A 19,059-nucleotide genomic window follows, 5' to 3' on the forward strand; every position below is an offset into this window, starting at 1 on the left:
CCCCCTGATCACCTGTCAATCACCTGTCAATCGCCTGTCAATCACCCATCAATCACCCCCTGTCACTGCCACCCATCAATCAGCCCCTAACCTGCCCCTTGCGGGCAATCTGATCACCCCCGCACACCAATAGATCGCCCGCAGATCCGACATCAGATCACCTCCCAAATCCATTGTTTACATCTATTCTCGCCTCTAAACACCCACTAATTACCCATCAATCACCCCCTATCACCACCTGTCACTTTTACCTATCAGATCAGACCCTAATCTGCCCCTTGCGGGCACCCAATCACCCGCCCACACGCTCAGATTGCCCTCTGACCCCCCCTTATCAATTCACCAGTGCATTAATTACATCTGTTCTTCCCTGTAATAACCCACTGATCACCTGTCAATCACCTGCCAATCACCTATCACCCATCAATCACCCCCTGTCACTGCCACCCATCAATCAGCCCCTAACCTGCCCCTTGCGGGCAATCTGATCACCCACCCACACCATTAGATCGCCCGCAAACCCGCCGTAAGATTACCTCCCAAATGTATCGTTTACATCTGTTATCTTCTCTAAACACCCACTAATTACCCATCAATCACCCATTAATAACCCCCTATCACCACCTGTCACTGTTACCTATCAGATCAGACCCTAATCTGCCCCTTGCGGGCACCCAATCACCCGCCCACACGCTCAGATTGCCCTCAGACCCCCCCCTTATCAATTTGCCAGTGCATTAATTACATCTGTCCTTCCCTGTAATAACCCACTGATCACCTGTCAATCACCTGCCAATCACCTATCACCCATCAATCACCCCCTGTCACTGCCACCCAACAATCAGCCCCTAACCTGCCCCTTGCGGGCAATCTGATCATCCACCCACACAAATAGATCGCCCGCAGATCCGACATCAGATCACCACCCAAGCGCAGCGTTTACATCTATTCTCTCCTCTAAACACCCACTAATTACCCATCAATCACCCCCTATCACTACCTGTCACTGTTACCCATCAGATCAGACCCTAATCTGCCCCTTGCGGGCACCCAATCACCCGCCTACACGCTCAGATTGCCCTCAGACCCCCCCTTATCAATTCGCCAGTGCAATATTTACATCTGTCCTTCCCTGTAATAACCCACTGATCACCTGTCAATCACCTGCCAATCACCCATCAATCACCCCCTGTCACTGCCACCCATCAATCACCCCCTGCCACTGCCACCCATCAATCACCCGCTGTCACTGCCACCCATCAATCAGCCCCTAACCTGCCCCTTGCGGGCAAACTGATCACCCACCCACACCAATAGATCGCCCGCAGATCAGACATCAGATCACCACCCAAGCGCAGTGTTTCCATCTATTCTCTACCCTAAACACCCACTAATTACCCATCAATCACCCCCTGTCAATGCTACCTATCAGATTAGACCCCTATCTGCCCCTAGGGCACTCAATCACCCGCCCACACCCTCAGAATGCCCTCAGACCCCAGCCCTGATCACCTCGCCAGTGCATTGCTTGCATCTATTCCCCCCTCTAATCACACCTTGAGACACCCATCAATCACCTCCTGTCACCCCCTAGCACACCTACCCATCAGATCAGGCCCCAATTTGCCCCGTGTGGGCTCCTGATCACTCGGCCAAACCCTCAGATCCCCCTCAGACCCCCTTCCGATCACCTCCCCAGTGCATTGATTGCATCTATTTTCCCCTCTAACCACCCCCTGAGACACCCATCAATCACCTCCTGTCACCCCCCCTAGCACTCCTATCCATCAGATCAGGCCCAATACAACCTGTCATCTAAAAGGCCACCCTGCTTATGACCGGTTCCACAAAATTCGCCCCCTCATAGACCACCTGTCATCAAAATTTGCAGATGCTTATACCCCTGAACAGTCATTTTGAGACATTTGGTTTCCAGACTACTCACGGTTTTGGGCCTGTAAAATGCCAGGGCGGTATAGGAACCCCACAAGTGACCCCATTTTAGAAAAAAAGACACCCCAAGGTATTTTGTTAGGTGTATGACGAGTTCATAGAAGATTTTATTTTTTGTCAAAAGTTAGCGGAAATTAATTTTTATTGGTTTTTTTTTTCCCAAAGTGTCATTTTTCACTAACTTGTGACAAAAAATAAAATCTTCTATGAACTCGCCATACACCTAACAGAATACCTTGGGGTGTCTTCTTTCTAAAATGGGGTCACTTGTGGGGTTCCTATACTGCCCTGGCATTTTAGGGCCCCTAAACCGCGAGGAGTAGTCTAGAAAACAAATGCTTCAAAATGATCTGTGAATAGGACGTTGGGCCCCTTAGCGCACCTAGGCTGCAAAAAAGTGTCACACATGTGGTACCGCCGTACTCAGGAAAAGTAGTATAATGTGTTTTGGGGTGTATTTTTACACATACCCATGCTGGGTGGGAGAAATTTCTATGTAAATGGACAATTGTGTGTAAAAAAAATCAAACAATTGTCATTTACAGAGATATTTCTCCCACTTAGCATGGGTATGTGTAAAAATACACCCCAAAACGCATTATACTACTTCTCCTGAGTACGGCGGTACCACATGTGTGGCACTTTTTTACACCCTAAGTACGCTAAGGGGCCCAAAGTCCAATGAGTACCTTTAGGATTTCACAGGTCATTTTGCGACATTTGGTTTCAAGACTACTCCTCACGGTTTAGGGCCCCTAAAATGCCAGGGCAGTATAGGAACCCCACAAATGACCCCATTCTAGAAATAAGACACCCAAAGGTATTCCGTACGGAGTATGGTGAGTTCATAGAAGATTTTATTTTTTGTCACAAGTTAGCGGAAAATGACACTTTGTGAAAAAAAACTATTAAAATCAATGTCCGCTAACTTGTGACAAAAAAATAAAAACTTCTATGAACTCACCATACTCCTAACGGAATACCTTGGGGTGTCTTCTTTCTAAAATGGGGTCATTAGTGGGGTTCCTATACTGCCCTGGCATTTTAGGGGCCCTAAACCGCGAGGAGTAGTCTTGAAACAAAAATGACCTGTGAAATCCTAAAGTTACTCATTGGACTTTGGGCCCCTTAGTGCAGTTAGGGTGCAAAAAAGTGCCACACATGTGGTATCGCCGTACTCGGGAGAAGTAGTATAATGTGTTTTGGGGTGTATTTTTACACATACCCATGCTGGGTGGGAGAAATACCTCTGTAAATGACAATTTTTTGATTTTTTTACACACAATTGTCCATTTACAGAGGTATTTCTCCCACCCAGCATGGGTATGTGTAAAAATACACCCCAAAACACATTGTACTACTTCTCCCGAGTATGGCGATACCACATGTGTGGCACTTTTTTGCACCCTAACTGCGCTAAAGGGCCCAAAGTCCAATGAGTACCTTTAGGATTTCACAGGTCATTTTGCGACATTTGGTTTCAAGACTACTCCTCACGGTTTAGGGCCCCTAAAATGCCAGGGCAGTATAGGAACCCCACAAATGACCCCATTTTAGAAAGAAGACACCCCAAGGTATTCCGTTAGTAGTATGGCGAGTTCATAGAAGATTTTATTTTTTGTCACAAGTTAGCGGAATTTGATTTTAATTGTGTTTTTTCACAAAGTGTCATTTTCCGCTAACTTTTGACAAAAAATAAAATCTTCTATGAACTCACCATACTCCTAACGGAATACCTTGGGGTGTCTTCTTTCTAAAATGGGGTCATTTGTGGGGTTCCTATACTGCCCTGGCATTTTAGGGGCCCTAAACCGTGAGGAGTAGTCTTGAAACGAAATTTCTCAAAATGACCTGTGAAATCCTAAAGGTACTCATTGGACTTTGGGCCCTTTAGCGCAGTTAGGGTGCAAAAAAGTGCCACACATGTGGTATCGCCGTACTCAGGAGAAGTAGTATAATGTGTTTTGTGGTGTATTTTTACACATACCCATGCTGAGTGGGAGAAAGATCTCTGTAAATGGACAATTGTGTGTTATAAAAATTAACAAATTGTCATTTACAGAGATATTTCTCCCACCCAGCATGGGTATGTGTAAAAATACACCCCAAAACACATTATACTACTTCTCCTGAGTACGGCAATACCACATGTGTGGCACTTTTTTGCAGCCTAACTGCGCTAAGGGGTCCAAAGTCCAATGAGCACCTTTAGGCTTTACAGGGGTGCTTACAATTTAGCACCCACCAAAATGTCAGGACAGTAAACACACCCCACAAATGATCCCATTTTGGAAAGTAGACCCTTCAAGGTATTCAGAGAGGGGCATGGTGAGTCCTTGGCAGATTTCATTTTTTTTTGTCGCAAGTTAGAAGAAATGGAAACTTTTTTTTTTTTTATTCTTTTCTCACAAAGTGTCATTTTCCGCTTACTTGTGACAAAAAATAATATCTTCTATGAACTCACTATGCCTCTCAGTGAATACTTTGGGATGTCTTCTCTCCAAAATGGGGTCATTTGGGGGGTATTTATACTATCCTGGAATTCTAGCCCCTCATGAAACATGACAGGGGGTCAGAAAAGTCAGAGATGCTTGAAAATGGGAAAATTCACTTTTTGCACCATAGTTTGTAAACGCTATAACTTTTACCCAAACCAATAAATATACACTGAATGGGTTTTTTTTTATCAAAAACATGTTTGTCCACATTTTTTGCACTGCATGTATACAGAAATTTTACTTTATTTGAAAAATGTCAGCACAGAAAGTTAAAAAAATCATTTTTTTGCCAAAATTCATGTCTTTTTTGATGTATATAATAACAAGTAAAAATCGCAGGAGCAATCAAATAGCACCAAAAGAAAGCTTTATTAGTGACAAGAAAAGGAGCCAAAATTCATTTAGGTGGTAGGTTGTATGAGCGAGCAATAAACCGTGAAAGCTGCAGTGGTCTGAATGGAAAAAAAGTGGCCGGTCCTTAAGGGGTAGAAAGCCCTAGGTCCTCAAGTGGTTAAGTATATTAAAGGACTTTTTATGTCATGTTTTTATTTCATTTAACCCTTGGTGGAAATGGGTAAGGGGTACTTTGTACCCCTATACTCATATCCCCTGGGAGGGGGGCGGGCATCTGGGGGTCCCCTTTTTAAAGGAGACTCCCAGATGCCACCAATGAAGGCTTAGCCGCCCCTTTCCCCAGGACCCCCCCCCCCCCCCCATAAAATGCACCATGCAGGCTGGTATTGCCCAGGGTGTTAAGCCCCACTCGGCCGGGGCTCCACATTCTGGCTATCCCAGCCTGCATAGGGGACAAGGGGTTAAAGAGACTCGGGAGGGGGGACCCAACATCATTCTTTTTATTTATTCCCACACTCTAAACATTAAAAAAAAGTAAACAAAAATATGTAAAATTGCCAGTGATCTTTAGACAGCCTTATTGCGGTCCCTGACCAAAGAGTTGCCACTTCTGAGGGGTTTCCAGGGTACACACTGCCTGGAAACCCCATCATGAAATTAATCGCTCTTTCTTTTAAATATGTAAACTTACACTACCATTAGGATGCTACATTATCTGTCATTTACTCAATTCAATTTTCCTAAAAACTATAAGGTCTTTTTGAAAAAAAAAATCATCTTGTTCCCATTGTTCTACGTAACACACCCTGCAAATTTGGTGCTTCTAGCCCCTATGGGTGCTTTGCAATTAACCATTAAAGTTAATCACAGATTCCGACTAGTGATCACTAAGTGAAGGCACAGTTCCCAGATGCTTCAAGAGGTCGACCATCATACCTGTCCCGAAGAATCAGGGAGTCCCTGACCTGAACAACTTCAGGCCGGTTGCCCTTACGTCCATCATAATGAAAACTCTGGAGCGAGTAGTCCTATCCAACCTCAAGATCTCCACCTTGCCCCTTCTAGACCCCCATCAGTTTGCGTACAGGGCGAATAGGTCCACTGATGACGCTATTAACATCTGCCTGGAGTCCATTTATGATCACCTTGACAGACCAAGCACGTATGCCAGAATGCTACTCCTGGACTTTAGCTCGGCATTTAACACTATTTGCCCACGCATCCTACAAGAAGAACTAGCCACACTGGGTGTGCACCCAAGCCTGCGCCTCTGGATCACAGACTTTCTCACCAACAGGACCCAAACTGTCAGGCTGGGTGGCATCTACTCACAAACCATGGCCACGAATACAGGTGCCCCTCAAGGCTGTGTCTTGTCTCCACTGCTGTTCTCCCTCTATACAAACAACTGCAGATCCAAGGCAGACTCGGTCAAGGTTATCAAGTTCGCCGACGACATCACCATTGTCGGTCTCATCACCAAGGATAACATCCAGGAGTACAGTCAGCAGGTGGAAAGAATCTCCCAATGGTGCAAGGAGAACAAGCTAGTGCTGAACACTACAAAAACTGTCGAGCTAATTGTTGACTTCAGGAAGTCCGCACCCACAACACCACCAATTCACATTGACCGTACGGAAGTGGCCAGAGTGCCGTGTGCCCGCCTCCTGGGCACTATCATCTCCAGTGACCTCAGCTGGAGGCCTAACATCACTGCCATCCAAAGGAAAGCCCAGCAGAGACTCTACTTCCTTCGTCAGCTGAGGAAGTTCGGCATGGCCCCAGAGATATTGACCAGCTTCTACTCCGCCACCATTGAATAGATTCTCTGCTCCTCCATCCTGGTCCGGTACACTGGCGCCACCGCCAGCAACCGGCTCACACTTCAGAGAGCCATCAGGGCAGCGGAGAGGGTCATTGGGAGACCTCTTCCCCCACTTGACCTCCTACACAAGAGTAGGCTGAGATCAAGGGCGCTGAGGATCGCTAACGATTCCACTCACCCGGGCCGCCGCTACTTCTGTCAGCTCCCACTGGGACGGAGGCTTCGGGCCATCTCCACAAGGCCTTCCAGACACAGTAACTCTTTCTTTCCCGCGGCCGTCAGCCTCCTAAATTCCCTCCACATACTCCCATCTGCACACAATACTAATGATAGGCCATTCTATGTCCTTTGACCTGTCACGGGTACTGCTTAATTGCTGCTCTTGCATGTAATGCAAAGGTTAGTGCAATATAATGTGATTTTTTTTTTTGTAAATGCTTGTCCTCTGCTGTAAATGCTTGTCCTCTGTGTATAAGTGTAATGCAACTTCTGTTCTGCTGTTCTACACTACCTATCGCTGTCTATTCGGAGCTATATGTACTGTGCCAAACCCAATTCCGGGCATGACCCAGTTATGCTTGGCGAAATAAAGAATTCCTGATTCCTGATGTAAATCATAATTCCGACATGAAACCGCATTTGAATCGGAATTACGATTCTATCCGTGATCACGACTAATCTGGAAGTGGGCGGAGCTGTGATTGTAATTACTCGAATCCGTGATCGGGGGTATCCAATCAACCCTACCGTAGACATGACGTTAGTTGCATGCAACCTACCATGATCTTTGTGCCCAACATGTTAGTGTGTGAATGTATGCTTACAGCCACATCACAAATCTGCTTGTATGTTTGTTTGAGATGAAGAACACCAAGCCCATCAGGAGTACACAGCACCAAATATATCACACTTGATACATTCTGCCTCTCTCTCTGTCAGCAGGGGAAAATAACCGCATATGAAAGGATGACCTTGTCAATTCTGCCAATGTTCACTTCCTTTCTTCAGCTAGTGTATCTAGTGCTCCTCATGCTACAATTCTCCTATCATTTTCTTTTACCAGAAACCCAAATTAATTCTCTGTGACACCAACACCCAGCCTCATGCCCAGTGGTGCACAAACAAAGGCTGAAAAGTTTGCAGCACAATTATGTCCTAGCTTCAGAGGGTACACAAAGGGTCCTCAGTCGTTCCATTGGCTCTTCCATTGGTTCTACAGTGATAATGATTACCCCAATGACCCTATTTAATTCACTTTATCTCCAAGTTTCTCCAAAGCAGACAATTTTTCATCTTCTATTTAAAATATTTTTTCAGCAATTTGCAACTGAAAAAGTACCCAAAAGTAGGTGAAAAGGTACTATCAAAATAATTTTGAGAATTTTCTTGCCTACTGGTGGCATAAAAGGCATTTCATTGACAAGTTTGAAAATATCACCTAGGAGAAAACTCAGGAGAAAAAGTTAATTTCATTTGGGCTACTGTGTGCTTTGCATAGTGGTAACCATTAATGAGTTGTTTCCCACTCTAGATGTAGGCATCTCGGAGCCTGTCCTGCTGTTCTTTGGAAGCAGGTTCCTGGTAGGCTGGGTGGGGATGACTCTGTAGCTATGCCAATGCTTCTGCATCAATAGACTTGACAAAGAAATAGTGGAATTCTGTACCGACTCTTAACTTTCAATAGATGAGAAAAATCTGTTAGAAAGAGTTTGGGGCTGGGAAATGCCAAGATGGACAAAGTGATAAAGCAATAATGATCTCAGCTGTGGACATTATACCTAAGAGGTAGGAGTAAAGCCTGAATGTACAAGCTGTGGCAGTAACTGCTGTTCCACCACTTGTTGCATCCTCTGAGATAAAATGGAAAATGAGGAAGACTAGACTCGCATTGGGAAAGCAAGAAGTACACTTCAGAGGAGGGTGGAGTAGAATTTGATGAGCTGTGACAACATGATACTAGAAGCAGAGTGTTTCAACTCTGGATGCCGTGATTGTGGTTTCCACTCCCTGGAGACTACAGAAAGTAAATTGTGGAGGGAAAGCACCATGCACCTTTCTATGTATTGGCAAATGACAAGTCTTTTGCCTTCTGCCCCTTATACCCAAAACTGGTCAGGTGTTTATTCAGTGCTGCAGGAGACAGTGTGATGCCATTTTATTTGCAGTAGGAGATCAAATTTTCAATTGCAAAAGTATTTGGCTGGAAAAAAAAAAAAGAGCATTGCTTCCCATGTCCTCCACTCTTGTCCAGATTTATGCAAAATCCCATCAATGTTTTTGTACTCATCTGTCTGCAGTGATGTGCCTGTCACCACCAATACCTGGAGCTGCAGCTACAACTAGAAGCAATACATATCTTTCTTATTTATCCTTATCCATTACATCCTTCTTAGTCACGGGGGCAATTAAATATTTGGTGACAAAGATGTACCCATAGGAAGGCTAGTAACATGATTTAGCCACAAAGACCCAATTCATGCTGCAGAACCAGACCCACCCTCCCCCTTCAGTGTTTCCTCACAGAAGAGCTTCCTTACACCACCAATGCCTGGCTTCCCTCCCTTTATGGCACTTGTAAAACAAGACTTGTCAAACTGTATTCTACCCGAAAATCCAGAGAGTTAGGAATTGCTGCTGATGGTAATGAGATTCAGCAATGCTGGTTGGAATTTGGAGGCTTTTGGAGTCTGTGTAGTTTTTTTATCATCATCGTTTGGAAATTAGAATTGTTTATTTGCACTCCAACACATAAATAACATCTTATATTCTTGCTGAATCCCATGGTCTTTCCCTTAGCAGAGTCATTTAGAGGTTGCTTAGTAACCAGAAGACTACTGTACATGCGTACTGGTGAATAACTGCAGTCTGGCTTCTGTTTGTCTCCAGGCAGCAAGATGCTAGAAAACTATTTGATTTTAGCTTTGTGAAGGGCAATTTCAAGGTCAAAAACAGTACTGGTAATGACCTCCCCTGAACACACACACAGCACAGTCCCCAGACATCACTGCATTACACAGTGCCTTTGGTAGTTTATAAATGCCTTAGGAAAACAAGTGACATTAAAGCATTAGGCAATCTGTATTTAACACAGAGACTGCTTAACGCAGCAGGCACACAAAGCTTATTGTACATCTCTGCTAGGGGTGCCACAACCATGCATAGCAGGCAGATCTAAAAACCCGAGACATTACATTGTCATGATAGGAGCAATAATATGACGTTCCTGCATGTGCTTCACACACATGTGTTGTATGGCATTTCAGATCATGGAAATGAAAATAATACACTATTTAACATTCCATGTACACCCGATGCAGCTGAAAATCTCCTAAACTATTTTTCTAAATGTGCATCCTTTTGTACAAAGCATTGATTTCCAGGCACTCCTCTGGTGTGGGTTACCAGATCTCTGGTATCCCCTTTAACATGCATGTTTACTGCAAGCACTCCAATTGTGTTTTTAAATAAAGTAGCTAAAAATGACTTGGTAAGATTGGTTTTAGAGTTAAATTAATACCAGTAAAGGGTCATTACTCATAATGAATTTATTTTCACAAGCAGAGGTTTCCATTGGCCTTGCAATCATGAATAAAAAACAAGCAACCCCTATCTGCATTAAAGCACAACTGAAGTGAGAGGGATATGAAGGCCAATATAGTTATTTCCGTATACAATGCAGATTGCCTGCCCTCCTGCTGCAAATCTGCTAATAATCCTTTTAGCTATGCACCCTGAACAAGAATACAGTTCAGATGACTAGACTTGCTTCTGACTGAATTAGCTGCATAATAGTTTCAGGTGTGTGATTCAGACACTACTGAAGCCATCTGGGCTTCCAAAAAAAGGTGAGAAATACAGGAGTGGTCCCAAGTACTCACGCTACCTGGGACAACCTCACACAAACTACAACCTAAGGGGGAATGGGGGGGGGGGGGAGGAGCAACATGGGGAATACCTCAAATGCCCTCACCACCTGGGAAAACCACCCACCACTACTCCAACCAAAAACCAACACAAGCATAGTAAGTGCATATTACCAAGCAGCACCTGGCTTGTAAATGGTCTGCAGGGATATGTAAATCAAAAAATGGTATAGCGCTTAACAACACAACACTGAATAAAGCTCTTAAAACAGTCCAACTGCTTCAAAGTATCAGCCTAATGCTAAAAAAGTCCAAGTACAAAAGTCCTTTTTTCCTCTGATATCTTCATAGCATGAAATAGTAAACCATGTACGCTCACCAGATCTGTAGGCCAACCCAAATTGATCGGCAAAAGCGCTTATGACATTTAGTCAATATCCCACACGATCCAGCTTACTCAGCTCTCTTCTCCTCGATATTCAGATCATGTAAATAAAACACATATCCATAGGGTAATACTGTTTAACAGTTTGATTCACCACTCCCTTTCTAAGATTCAGCTCCAGTGGTTTCCTAAGTTTAAACAAGCACCCAGTGCAACTTCCACCTAATTTCAAAAAAGCCTCTCACCGTATGTCTGTGCTGACCCAGCACAGACCAGCTAAACGCGCTTGTTTGTAGTTGTATCAAACTGTATCAATGTGCCCGATTCTTCCCTAGGACTCAAACAGGATCCAACATAGTGTAATACCATTTATTAAATGTATAGAAGTTAAAAGAGTGCACTCACAATGCCGGCTGGCATGCCCCTGATGAGTCGAATGACGAAACTAGTTGGGCGGAGTCTACGGAGCTGAGGAGATGCCAGCCGGCATTGCCTATTCTGATATGCGCATTGAACTTTTTAACATTGTGAGTGCACTCTTTTAACTTCTATACATTTAATAAATGGTATTACACTATGTTGGATCCTGTTTGAGTCCTAGGGAAGAATCGAGCACATTGATACAGTTTGATATAACTACAAACAAGCGCGTTTAGCTGGTCTGTGCTGGGTCAGCACAGACATACGGTGAGAGGCTTTTTTGAAATTAGGTGGAAGTTGCACTGGGTGCTTGTTTAAACTTAGGAAACCACTGGAGCTGAATCTTAGAAAGGGAGTGGTGAATCAAACTGTTAAACAGTATTACCCTATGGATATGTGTTTTATTTACATGATCTGAATATCGAGGAGAAGAGAGCTGAGTAAGCTGGATCGTGTGGGATATTGACTAAATGTCATAAGCGCTTTTGCCGATCAATTTGGGTTGGCCTACAGATCTGGTGAGCGTACATGGTTTACTATTTCATGCTATGAAGATATCAGAGGAAAAAAGGACTTTTGTACTTGGACTTTTTTAGCATTAGGCTGATACTTTGAAGCAGTTGGACTGTTTTAAGAGCTTTATTCAGTGTTGTGTTGTTGAGCGCTATACCATTTTTTGATTTACATATTTTATTGAGGTACACGCTCAGTTAGGTATATAGCGATCCAACTGTATTTGATCATTTTTATGGTTTATGTTTCATTGGGTCATCTAAAGTTAGGGAGGAGCGCACAAGAACTTTGAATTAAGGTCTGCAGGGATAGCCTGTCCGGCTAAGTGGCATATAACAAAATATATATGAGTCCAATTAAATATTATGTATACATTTTTATGATTTAAACTCAGTGTTCATATCTTACCAGTCAGCAATACATCCTGTTATCAAGTAACCAAATATCAATCCGACGACCAGCGAGAATTTAGCTATATGAACTTTCCATGATGAGTCACAGACCAGATCCCACTGCAAAACAAAAAATACAAGGGGACATGTCAATAAGCAGCTGGCATGCAACAAACAATGTGATATATCATGTTATTTAAAAATACTCTATAGCTATAGCTTAAAAGTGAAGTAAACTGGGAATAAACTATTCAATAACAGTAGAGCTACATTTAGTTACCAGCCCTTGATGCCCATTTCATAAAATGGAACTGAGTGGCGGGAGCATTGACAAGTTCTTCATAGCCTGAGCCTCAAAGCCAAAGGTCTAAGAGGTTTTGGCCCTGACCCTTCCTCTTATATAATAATAATAATAATTTGTATATAGTTTTTTTTCTCCAGTCGGACTCAAAGCACTTTAAAGGCAGCCCCTACGGGAGCCCTCAGTAGGCAGTAGCAGAGTTGGGAGTCTTATTTGAATAGCTACTGGTTTACTGAATAGGAAGAGCTAAGATTTGAACCCTGGTCTCCTTTGTCATAGGCTGTGAACTGGATGAGGGCACAGGACAGTACACCACTACAAAGATTAGGCCTTGCATTTTTCCAGTGTGTCCTGTATTTTGCAGTGGCAACAGATACTAAATGTCAAGCTGTGATGTGCAGTACAGGCCATTGTCAGTGTTGCTCATGTGTTAGTGTTCAGGCTGCTGTGAAGGGGAAGGGTTTGCAAAAAAAAAAAAAAAAAAAACCACAATGGGCAAGGAGAATTCTTGCATATGACTTTTGGGCAGGGCAATTTACCTTATGAATGACATGTCTTTGAGAATAAGCTGTATAATTAATCACAAGGCCTATAAATGGTAAGGATCATACAGCTAACATTTAGACATAGTATAATTAGGGGAACTGCTCATTTTTCTGGTAGGTCTCTTCTTCTGTTCTTTCCAAAACACATAATGAGACCCTGTGAGTTTACAGCACTGCTGATCCGCTCCCATAATGAAAGGGCAAGTCAAGAACGCTGCAAGTGAAGCCAACAATTTCCTTCAGACAAGTGCGTTGTACACATGACAACTCCAGCAGCTGGCTATAACATTTGCAATGACTCTGTGCTCATCATGCATGGAAACTATCAGACTGTAAAAATACCAAATTATTGTACAATGTGTTTATCTCATTTACATATAACAGACATTTACATAATCTATAAAGTGCAAACAGAAGGTAATGCTTTATAGAAAACACTGATCCATTCATGCTAGCCTCTCATCCTAAAAGAGTTTATCCAGTAGCACTCCCACATCAATACAATAGAATGAGACCATGCAGTAAAGTAAGAACACTCAGCTATGGCTAATTAACAATCAGACATACTTTTTACATTTGGTTGGATGCCCACAAAAAGAGAAGAAACATTCAACTTTATACAATATGCCTGGCAGTAATGAATCTTGGGGGCAAAGAGAAGATCTGCAGAGATCTGATCTGATCTCGAGTTCTGCAAGGTGGCAAGCAGGCGGGAAACAGACGTGTTTTCCTTAATCTAACAATGCAGGATGACCCATAGCCAGGGCTGCTGGAAGGTTAGTACGGTAGATTAGAGCTTTTCTGACTGTTGGACAGCCTGCTAACTTCCTATAGCCCTCCCAATCCTCTAACATGACCCAGGGAGGTCTGCACAATTTCTTAAGGTGCGTACACACATGCGACTATAGTCGTTTGAAACGATCATTCCCAGATCATTTCAAACGACGATCGTTTAAAAAAAAGCAGCCAACGACCATTAAGTCTAACGATGGACGAGCTAGATCGTTAAAAACGATCTAGCTTGGCGGATTTTTTCCAACGACGATCATTTGCAAAAGTAGTACATCGTTGGAAAACGGTCGTTCGTACTAGGCTTGACATGCGCATTTCGCTATTTCTCCATGGAACTTTTCATTTTTATGTGCAAGCGCAATAGTTGCTTTACGTGAAATAACGTTCGTTCTAACGATCAGATCGTTACACACCTTTAAAAACTAACTTTACTTAGGTCACTCTTTCGTCAACCAAAAGTTCGTTCGTCGTTCACAACGAACGAACGAACGATCGTTGTCGTATGTGTGTACGTAGCTTAAGCAAGAAGGGACAAGTTTTAACAAATCCAGGTAATATCTGCCACATCACTCCCATTGTACAACATTGTCCAATCCCAGAGAACGTTAAGAGATCGGGTCCTTTATATTTTGCCTGCTAAAAGAAAAAAATGGAAAAGAAAAAGAAACGTCGCTTTGTCACCTTAGTGACAGCTGGAAATGAAAGTTATAAATGAAATAGCTCTTTCGAAGACTGAAAAAAATGAAAACATGAATTAGATGTTCCATTCACTTACACATTTTTCTAAGAAAAAGTTATAACTTTGTGTAATAGACTTTTTCTAGCTTCTAGCACTGAATGAAAATAGAATGTGTAAGAATTCTGAAAGTACTTCAGCGAATCAAGGTCAGTTTATAAACAGAAATTCACCATCATAATAGACTCAAAGGGATATGTATCAGTTCTGTGGCACAGTGAGGAATGCTAACCAGGAGCAGAGAGCTAGAAATCTGCAGGCTTCAGAAATCTCCCCAGAGAACAGCTCTGTGTTCAAACAAAGCCTCCTCCAGATGACTTCTCACATGTGTGATTGCTTTCTGTCTCATATTTATCACACATACAGCTCAGATGTCTATATCTCTGCTGGAATGGGCTGAGGTGCAGGGGTCACATAACACCATTGGAAATCATTCAATGTACAAGACAAAATGTAAATAATAAAAGGACCACTATGATGAAGAACTAGTAAATGTAAAGAAAAAATACATATACACATACTTATAAGAGGTCTACAAGTCTTAGCATATTCCATCTCCTCATTGGGGACTCCCTGGCAAGGACGCCCACACCATCCTGGCAGCTGGATCGTGCTTCTGCCATTTAGTGAGTACCAGTACTTCGAAAACTCAAGACTCTAGCAAAACTGTATCCAAGTCATGCTACCAAAAAACCATTCTTAGTGACATTAGTAAAGTATCAGAAGGAAGGAATCCGCACACCAAGTATTCATGTTCATTTTAACCACTTGGGATGGTGCATCTCTGGTCCTTTAAGGGCCGGAGACTTCTTTTCTATAAAACGAGCTGTGATCACTGTCATTGGCTCCTAACTGAGATACAGATGGAGCTTCAGCGTCGCAGTATCGGTGGGGATGGGAGTGGTGGGTTCGTGTGAACGCGGAAGTTGCAATCTATTCCCTGGCAGGCTTAGGAGGACATAAATTGGGCATAGATTTAAACTGCTGCAATATGGAATTGGTTAAAATAAATTCTAAAGGTGCCCACTAATAATACTATCTTGATTGTACAAACATAACAAATCTATGTAGTAGAAGGGTAAACCATGTGATTATACTTTCAATGGATGCTTTAAGTAGTCCCTCATATTACATAGAAGTGGTAAGATTGTACACTCAAGATTGTACCATTAGTGGCCAATTTATGTAATCTAAAATAAGCCAAATCAAGCTAGCTGGGTACACAGGACATGTTGGCTATCCAGGTTGCACAGCTGCCCTCTCATCTGAGCCAGCACTCTCTCCTCACCAAAACGCCAGGTATAAAACAGACATACATCTTATACTTTGTTACACATAAAGACAACATAAAAAAAAAAGAATACGTTGCTTGTTTTTCATGTGCTTGTCATGTGAAAGCATTCAGACTTCCCCTACATAACTGGCTTGGAACAAAGACAAGCTGAACAAAGCTCTCCACAGATGTACATAAATGAACAAACACTTTTCTCTCCATTACCTTATCTGACCTATTAAACCTACGCAGAAAACAGATTGTTCACTTGAGCAGGAAAGCAAGTGTAACAGAGAACAGAAGCGCACTGAAATATAACAGCCTGTCTGATGTGACATGGACATGTGTATGTACAGTCCCAGCCCTATTTAGAACCAAGCTGTTTTCTTTTTTTTTACTGTAAGGGTTAAAATCCAGGGCTGTAAATGACCACTCTACATAGTCAGACTGCTGTTACTGTGACCTAAATGTAGGCAGTCATGCACTTCTCAATATTTATGTTCGAACGACCTTCCGATTATGAAATCGAAACGAGGGTGAATCAAGTATGTATTTTAGCTGTTTCGATCTATGAAAAGCGATCAGCACGGGAATCAGCCGTCAATTTGGCACCCTTCAATCAACTACAGATTTACTGCTTTTGACCATGCGCTTCAACTTTTTTTTTTTTTTAAACTCAGCCAGTAATTGACCCGGGCTATAATCCGATAGCCTCAGTGTAGCCGTAGGTAGGTAGGCAGTGTAGGTGCCTGGCTCTTCTACTGACCACATACGCTATTGCTCCATTGTTATTGCCTGATGAAGCAGGATCAAACCTGCGAAACGCGTTGCATTGTCCCCCAGAATATGTAAATAAACTTGTTGCATTTGACAAATACATTGGCAATTTTTGTGTCTGCTTAGAGGAGGTAAGTCCACCACTGCCTCCTCATGTTTTAAACTTTAGATTCTTTTATCTTTTGGTGCCTCTGTATCCATACTACGCTATATTAAGTCCACCCTTGGTGGAGGGGTGTTACCCCCTTTTTTCCTCATCTACGGAGAGCGACTTCTTAATCCTGAGTGGGGTCAGGTCTAATCTCCCCACCTGCCTATACAGTGGTTGCCTTGGAAGTAACCCTGCTTTGTGAGTATAGTATATTACTCTATCATACTTCAATTCAACTACCAGTGCATACTACACTATATTTGGCTCTTGGTGTTCCTACTCTGTGTTCTATTTAGGATGAGGCCTATAAGGGCCGGTTCACATGGGTGTTCCGCGACATTAAATGTGGCACAGGTCACTGAAGTGCTGTCCATTCATGGAGAGTGCCGGTACCGTAGTTTACCAACATTAACCATCACTTGCTCAAACCAGGGCTGTAGAGTCGGAGTTGGAGTCGAGGAGTCGTAGCAATTTTCGGTACCTGGAGTCGGTGGTTTCATAAACTGAGGAGTCTGAGTCAGATGATTTTTGTACCAAATCCACAGCCCTAGTAAGCATTATACTAAGGAGTCAGAGTTCGGAGCCATTTTGGGTACCTGAAGTTGGAGTTGGAGGTTTCATAAACTGAGGAGTCGAAGTCGAATGATTTTTGTACCAACTTCACAGCCCTGAAACAAAAGCCGTGTTTTTATCCATTGTCTGCCCACTTTTAAGGCGACTTTTTCCCATGTCCCCCTGCAGGGGTTAAAAATTGCACACACACTGCTAGAAGCTGCCAAACGCCGCTAAATGCCTTTCTGCAAGCGAGACGAGATGCTGCAGGACGCCCATATGAACAGGCCCAAAGTAAAATTGTTTTCAGTTTATTTTTTACTTCAGGTTTGCTTTAACCGGTGAGCCAACTTTGTGAGAACCACTCTAACAAAACAAAATAGGTCACCAAGTGCTCTTCGCCTTTCTCTTGCATTTTTTGGTTTGGTGTTTCTTCATCATCCAACATATCAGAAAAGTAAAGAGGTTCCTACAAGTCTGCTTATCCAGAAAGGAAATTATCAAGGCAGCATCCCAATACTTTGATGTAGGAAGTGAAGCAAAGCTAAACAATTGTTTCTTCTTTCAAAAGTCTGAATTTGGTTGATTATGACTCATCTACCAGTTGCTTCTAATCCTGTTGCTGTCTGCTTCTCTAGTGAACGGGCTTGTCTTACACCTGTTTTCCTGTCTTTTGATCTTATCTTGTCAATGCTTGACAGCAGCATAATCCTTGTAGCATAATTGATTACATTTAGACAGAATGTATAGGTGTCATTAGCAGTCATGGAAAACTTGCTATGGAAATTGTATATCCTGAAAACTGCTTCTCAGATGTATTCCTCTATTTGTTGAGGTTCTACCTCCCCCTGTGTCAGATGCCTGCCAAGGCTGCTTGAGTTACTCGCCCTTGCAGAATCAGCACATAAACAATTTGGGCAATTAACCCATTTTAACCTCAAGGCCAGTTAGATGAAATTGTTCCAGAATGCATTTAATTGATTCTTTCTGCATTACCGCCAACCTATTTACGAGATGGATGGGAGGACAGCACTCTGTCTAGCTCCGACAGACTGAAAGGGCCTTGAGATGACTTTTCTAATGAAATGTGAATTGGTGTCCCTGTAAAGCAATCACACAGCAGTGTCTGCAAAACTTCTTCTTCAACTGGCTGACTGCTGGATTTTAAGCACTACTAATTCACAAATGTCGAGTTATGTTTCAGAGGTTCCTGGCCTGGCAACCCACTGACTCCATGGGACATTATCTACAGCCCATCTTTTATTTCTTGTGTTTGTATGCTGCTGAAATCGCTCCATTTCACATCCCACACCCAGCCACTGCCCAGTTTTACATCATGCAACATTACAGCCAGCCAGTAGGTGCTAAAAATTCTGGCTTTATACAACGTGCATCAAGTCTGCATGCAAACTAGAATTCTTACTTCTTAGCATCTCATTGACCATCTCTGTGAATCACTATCATCAATGTTCTGGGGCTCATTTCAATGATTTGCAATGTTCTGCAGACTGAGAAACCAAACAGAAAACAGGGAGAAATGGAGAAGCCACAGTAAAATTGGAACAGAAGCTCAAATACTGATTGGTTACTAAGCAACTCCAGTACTTTTGCACTTGTTTTTTGCTCAGTTCTCTTTACACTGGTTTTGATGATGATCTTGCAGCAAGATACAAAGTGAGGCCTGGGAACCACTCAGAGCAATTCTGCAGTGATTGCAAAGTGCTGCAAC

At 42.8% G+C, this 19,059-nt stretch overlaps 1 protein-coding gene across 1 annotated transcript in view; it reads right to left on the bottom strand.

The window, feature by feature from the left end:
• SLC22A23 (solute carrier family 22 member 23) overlaps positions 1–19,059 on the bottom strand; it is a 211,116-nt gene that overhangs the window by 110,705 nt on the left and 81,352 nt on the right. The window contains exon 2 of the mRNA XM_068236824.1: positions 12,220–12,323. Within this exon, the coding sequence (XP_068092925.1) occupies positions 12,220–12,323 (104 nt within the window). The remainder of the gene's footprint in view (positions 1–12,219; positions 12,324–19,059) is intronic.

The sequence above is a fragment of the Hyperolius riggenbachi genome, chromosome 5 (genome assembly GCF_040937935.1).
Source record: "Hyperolius riggenbachi isolate aHypRig1 chromosome 5, aHypRig1.pri, whole genome shotgun sequence".
Lineage (NCBI taxonomy): Eukaryota > Metazoa > Chordata > Amphibia > Anura > Hyperoliidae > Hyperolius > Hyperolius riggenbachi.